Here is a 6,140-nt window from a genome sequence, read left to right on the forward strand (position 1 = left end):
TGATTATGACGAGCTGTACCGAACCTTACAGCCACCAACTCAAATGTCAGCGGACTAAAATAAAAAGACAAAGCACATGATCCGACGTGATGAATGCGACCGCAAACAAAGAGGTGACTTTGCACAGCAAAATGAAAAAAGGCCAAAGAGGGAGAGTTTGCCTTTACTGCCAGAGAGCCTTCCAGTGTGGGCTCTCTTCACACAGACTGCCCTGACGAGAGAGATTCACTCCTGTTTCAAGGGGAGTTGAGCTACATCCAGTGGTTTGAACTGTTTTCTAGTGATTATTAAAAGCACTGAAATGTGTAGTTCACACAAACTCATCATAACACGGAGGCAGAGAAAAGTTTAGACCAGCATATTTCTCAGCATCCTGGAAGATAATGTCATTTCTAACAGTAGGTTAGTTAGTTCACACTGACAATGTACTGATATTGTAGAGAGATGAGTGTGTTGCCAGTCTACCCTTCCTGGTAGATGTTTCTATGGCAACCATGGCTCTTTTTAATAAGGCAAATAAGGCAGTAATCCAGCAAGGGACTGAAAAAGAGAGACAATATGGCCACTGACATTTGAGAATTTTTCCACAACATAATGTGTGTGTGTGTGTGTGTGTGTGTGTGTGTGTGTGTGTGTGTGTGTTGCTTCTTGAAGACCAGCTTTAAAATCTTGGGAGTGAGGACATCTTTTAAAAAAAAAAGAGGACTCACTTTCTGACAAAGCTTCAGATGACTGATGGTTAAGACGTGAGTTTAGCGGTGATGATAAGAATGCAATGCTTAGGGTTAACTCGAGGGTCGAGGAAATGCACCTGTGTAATTTTGCATTTCTATTGAGCGATATGTCACTGAGTGTCCTCACACAGACAGGGGTGTGTGCGTGTGCGTGTGTGTGTGTGGGTGGTCAACAGCACATAATCAATGTGATTGTCAATCAGAGCATCAGGCAGGACGGACTAAATGTTTTGCTGCAAGACTCTTACGTCAGAGTTGTTTTAAAACCTGTCTGGCATTCTGCCTCAGTAAATCTGTCAAGCAGCAATAAAAATAAATTGAATGATGCAAACCCATTTGAAGAACCATTGCCCTCCAAACTCACACAAATGAAATGTCCCAAAGAAATAGAATTTTGCAAAGCAAGTAATACAGTTAAACTACTGTGTTTTTCTCATTCAACAAGAAAGCAGAAAAGCATTTAAAACATTAGCTTGATGTTCACAACAGAACACAATTTCTTATTCATTCAAGCAAACTGGATTGTTGTGCAGAGCAGTGGCTCGGTTCTCTACAAATCTGCACCGTGGAAGTGAAATCACAGCGACAGACACACAGGCAACATTTGTGCCAAAATCAGGAGAGGCTCACACAATTTTAAACCAAAGTATTATTCAATTACCTAGTAAAAATATTTCCTAAGCTGCACACCAACACAGACCACAGTCCACAGTTGCAGACGAGAAGTGAAATGATCTTTTTAGCAGATGCCTGCTATCCCCAAGTTTGGAGCCAGAGGAGCAATCAGCTCAGAGTGTACTCTGCACATTTTCTCCACTGCACTGTATATTTTTATTTTTAACACCCGGAGAGACGTTTATTAGCCATTGGACTGCAGATCACACTGAACTAAAAATAATGTTGAGACAAAACAAGCAGTTGGCAGTCAACCGATGTGCAGAATTACACTGTACATATGCAGGATTGCTGCAACAAAATGTCAACACCTATCGATTAATAGATAGATATAAATTACAATTTACAATTTTAATCTTCACCTTAGTCTGTAAGTTCACTGAAGTAAAACCATGTCTGAGAGTACATTAGATATTCAGCAGTTATTTCCTAGTATTCCTCTGTTTAGATATAATTTTAATAAATTAATTCTCGATTAACTCTCATTAGAGCAATCGAGCTGCATCTATCACAGTAGAGTCAGAGCTGCTGCAGTGTGCAGTGTACGTGAGATGATTTCTATTCAGATACAGCAGATAAACCTGTTGCTGTGGAGGTAAATGGTCAGCTATTGATCAGCCTGCCAAGCACTTGTGTTTTTTCTTTCCTAACAGACTCTTCTCATTCCACTGTAAACAGCACATGCAGCTCCCAAGTGGTTGTGCGTGAGTGAAATTGAATTGGAGACTGCATTTCACTCGCTTGCATTGCTCATGAAGTGCTGGCGGTTGACATCTCTCAAGGAACTGCACCACACACCTATAAAAAACTTGATCTACGCACGTGTATATCTCTTCTCTCTGTCTCTGTTTAGAGTGTGGACGCAAAACAAACTGAATCATTGCTGTGCTATGTTTGTCTAGAGGCAGAGCGACATAATGAAGGGATTGCTGACTGAATTTAGGTTGTGCTGAAAATTAAGATCATATCATTGTGTCATGTGTTGCAGTGCCCTCTACTGACCAGTACTTGCAAATACAGTGAGATCAAAGCATGGTTCTAATACTTTTTTCTCACTCTGTCTAATGCACATAAATAATTCCTGCTTCTTTATCTATGCATTGTGAAAATTGGCGTCAATGTACTAAATGAAATTCAGTACATACTGAAATTGACTTCAGCACAACTCCACTACTCACTGTCACCTCAAACATGTAGTTGTATCACCACCTTTCTGACTGTAGCTAATAACTAATTAGTAATAAAAAATTAGTATCTTGTCAAATAGAAAGTAATTGAATTGTATTACAAGGTACAGATGTGCCTGATAAAGTGCACAGTGAGTGTATATATTATGTTTCAAACAAAAATACTGCTAGTAGTGCAAAAAGGAAAGAGCATATCATTAATAATAAGCAGTTAAGACACCAGAACCTTTAAAAAACACAATTTACACTAAGGAGCATTTCCTTACTTTCTTACTAGAAGACAATAACACACGTTGTCACAACATTTCATATTTAATTCAGTATCAGCTTGTCTAAAACTACATTTCACATAATACATAATAATTAAAGTAGACATACCAAAATATACAACTTAGCTTTTTACAGTAATGAGATAAGTGTGTCGTAACATATAACAAAAAGTAACAGAGATTAATACAGAACAATAGGTCAGAGTCTCAAAATGTTTGGCAGCTACTTCTCTTTCTGGGCAACAATCTCATGCTGAGATGTTTGACCTTCTCCTGATCCTCAACAGGCTGCTGGGAGAGGTTATTGGTCTGTGGGAGGCAATCCAGGGTCAAGCCCTTATGGAAGCAAACAGAGTACTGGGAGAGCAATGTCACCAAGATGGATTTCATCATTACCATGGCAATGTGCTTGCCAATACAAGATCGAGGGCCCGACCCGAACGGTTGGAAGTAACGTCGAGGAGCCTGGTGGTGGACAGATGGAAGAGGGAGTTAAAGTTCAGTTTAATATAAATATTCATGTCTTTTATATTCTAAAAAAATTACTTTAGGTAGAAGTTAACTCTCAAATCTAGGTTAGTCTGCTTAGTTGTGCTTCCATCAGCTTTGACAGTAAACAAACAACAACAGAGCCTTAATTTCACAAATCAACTTACATTTTTTTCAAAGTTTTCCAGACTAAAGTCATTCGGTTTGAGGAAAAACTCTGTCCGATGCATGCGGCCAGTGTTGAGAATAATATTTGTACCCTTCGGTACCCTGTAGCCATCGATGATGTCATCAGACAGGGCTCGACGCATGGTGAAGTCCACCACAGGGTGGAAGCGCAAGCTTTCGTTGATGAAGCACTCCAGCCACTGCAACTTCTGCAGGTCCTCGTTTTGAAGCTGTTTCTCACCTATAAAGAGACGATGGCACGTGTTCAGCTGGCTGGATACAATTAATGCAGTCTAATACAACAGGCTTAAATTTAATTCTTTCTTTGTGATAGGACATAGCATGTGTTTACTGCTGAAACTGTCTGGTGTTTATTAAAATGAAACTTTCATGTGCAACAAATGAAGTGAATAGAGGTTTTTTTTTGTCAATGTCAGTATCTCTAACTCCTTACCTACAACAGTGTCTATCTCCTGTAGCAGCTGCAGCTCCACATCTGGATATTGTTTGAGGAGCAGCAGCATGAAGAAAAGGCTGATGGACAGAGTGTCTGGTGCTGCGATCACCATCTCCAACACACACTGCCTGACATCGTCAGGGGACAGCTCGCCACGGTTCTGAAAACGGACATACGCGTGAATATGCTTTGCATGACAGAACAAATGGGTTTGATGAAAAATGGCATACAGTGTTTTATAACAACAAAAGAAGCAGTACAATTCTCAGACTCACTTGTTCAAGGATGAGCTCTGCAGTGAAGTTGATGTTGTCCAGTTTATCCGCCTGCTCCACAGCTCTCCTCTTCACATCTATGAGGCTTCCTATGGCATCTTGCAGCTCCTGGCTGTGAGATGAAAGATATACAAGCACATAGTTAGTAGTTCATATAGAAAGGAATTCAGCCAGACAATCTAATGATGGGCTTTAATATAAAGAACCTGATAATTATAAGTAATAAAGTAACTCACGCAGCTGTCTTGTGTCTCTGGTGAATCCAGTCAAACTTAAAGTAGATGTCTGGCTTGATCAGCACATTCTGCCATGTCTCAAAATACTTGTGAATTTTCACCAGCAGCTCTTTCTCTGCACACAATTGTATCGAGATTACAACATAACATTTGCTAACGTGAGCTAATGAATTGAACCTCACACAGTTCCTGTTTGGGTTTCCAGTTTCCATATTTACCATTGACAGGTACACCCAGGAAAAGTCTGTTGGAGATGTCAACCACGGTGCAACGCAGCAAACTGATGACATCCACATGAGTCAAGCTGTGCAGGTTGTCTAGGTGAGTCTGTGTGGAGGAGACACAAACTTCCATTGTCTGCTGCAACCCTGGACCTGTGAGTGCTGACACATGAAGTCAAACCGTTTTAGTTGAGTTTAGTCAAATATTTGAAATCTAAAGAACTCGTTCTGTCCAGTTTAACAGGTTAATATGTTACCTTTAGAGAAATACTGCCGCATCTTTTTCCACAGAACGACATTGTTGTTAAATATAATGCCTCTTTCGTTCATGCCGATGCAGCTGAGTCCCTGCTTGCTCCCAAAACGTGACATGTAGTTTTTATTTTTCAGGACGTGATGCACCGCTGATGATCTAATGATAAAACAAACACATCAACAAAGCACATTACATTCTGCTGATTAGTTTACACTTGGATTGACTGTTTGGTACCTTACTTAGTAGTAACAGCGATGACCAACCTGCTGATTATAAGGGTCTCCTCTCCATTGATCCAGACTCTGACAACGTCTCCGTACTTGTTGTTATAGTAGTTGCTGGCTGTGCCTATACCGGTCCAGATGAATCTAGCATAAGTCATGAGTGGCCCCAAACCCAGACAGAAGGAAGGACCTGTTGTTGTAAATGATAAATTATCAAATCACATTCAGTGATGACTGTAAAAGAATAACAGAACTAGCATCACTAATAAGAAAGAAAACTGCAAATGATCAAAGCTGGTAAAGACCACTGAACCCACCTGGTACATTTTTCTTCTCTTTGCAGCTCCAGGTGTGTAACAGCAGCAGACAGAGAAGCAGCACCAGGGTTCTGGCTGCCATAGAGCAACCTGACGCTCCTACTGCAGTGGCATTGAGAGACACAGAGACCAGGTCTGCCACTATGGTGTCCAGGCCTACAGGAGTCATTGCCCATTCACAAGCAGAAATCAGATCCAGAGGAAGCATTGAGATAATCTGCGTACGACTTCACAAATCCAGCGAGAGGTCCAACTGATGAAAGCTGCCTCAACAGTCGGGGCTTTCTCTTTATAGGCAGCCGGAGCTGGTCACAAGCCAGGTCAGGGTAATGCAAAAGCCACAACAGAGGAGGGAAATGGTAAACAATACACTTGCAACCTTGAGAGGTTGGATTTGTGCCTGTGCCCTTGAAAGACCAGGACGTGTAGATACATACTGTGGTGCAGTCCGATGTTGGTGCATGGTTCTATTATGGGGTGTATCTGACATTTTGGCAAAGAGAAGCGAATATGAATCCTCCTTTCAACATCAAAAGAATCTGGTTGGAAATGCTACAAAAGAGCACCTGACCTGTGAGAGCAAGGGAAAAGTGGTGTTGTTATTTTTATCATCAGCTTCATCTGTCTCAAAT

At 40.9% G+C, this 6,140-nt stretch overlaps 1 protein-coding gene across 1 annotated transcript; it reads right to left on the reverse strand.

The window, feature by feature from the left end:
• Positions 1-3,022: 3,022 nt before the first annotated feature.
• On the reverse strand, positions 3,023-5,743 carry LOC113174828 (aromatase). Its single transcript, XM_026378983.1, has 9 exons — positions 5,509-5,743; positions 5,231-5,381; positions 4,969-5,123; positions 4,709-4,873; positions 4,491-4,605; positions 4,255-4,366; positions 3,977-4,139; positions 3,522-3,763; positions 3,023-3,330 (listed from the first exon to the last, which is right to left on the reverse strand). The coding sequence occupies exons 1-9, from the start codon at positions 5,714-5,716 to the stop codon at positions 3,073-3,075; spliced, it is 1,569 nt and encodes a 522-aa protein (XP_026234768.1). The 5' UTR covers positions 5,717-5,743; the 3' UTR covers positions 3,023-3,072.
• Positions 5,744-6,140: the final 397 nt, after the last annotated feature.

This window comes from Anabas testudineus, chromosome 3 (genome assembly GCF_900324465.2).
Source record: "Anabas testudineus chromosome 3, fAnaTes1.2, whole genome shotgun sequence".
NCBI classification, from domain to species: Eukaryota; Metazoa; Chordata; class Actinopteri; order Anabantiformes; family Anabantidae; genus Anabas; species Anabas testudineus.

What these genes read in the sequence shown, in the direction of transcription:
- LOC113174828 (XM_026378983.1), bottom strand. Translation starts at nt 5,716, where the DNA reads ATGCTTCCTCTGGATCTGATTTCTGCTTGTGAATGGGCAATGACTCCT. An exon ending in CCTGGGTGTACCTGTCAATG is followed by an intron (nt 4,606 to 4,708) that starts GTAAATATGGAA and finishes AATTGTGTGCAG; the next exon opens with AGAAAGAGCTGCTGGTGAAA. An exon ending in GGAGATAGACACTGTTGTAG is followed by an intron (nt 3,764 to 3,976) that starts GTAAGGAGTTAG and finishes GTCTCTTTATAG; the next exon opens with GTGAGAAACAGCTTCAAAAC.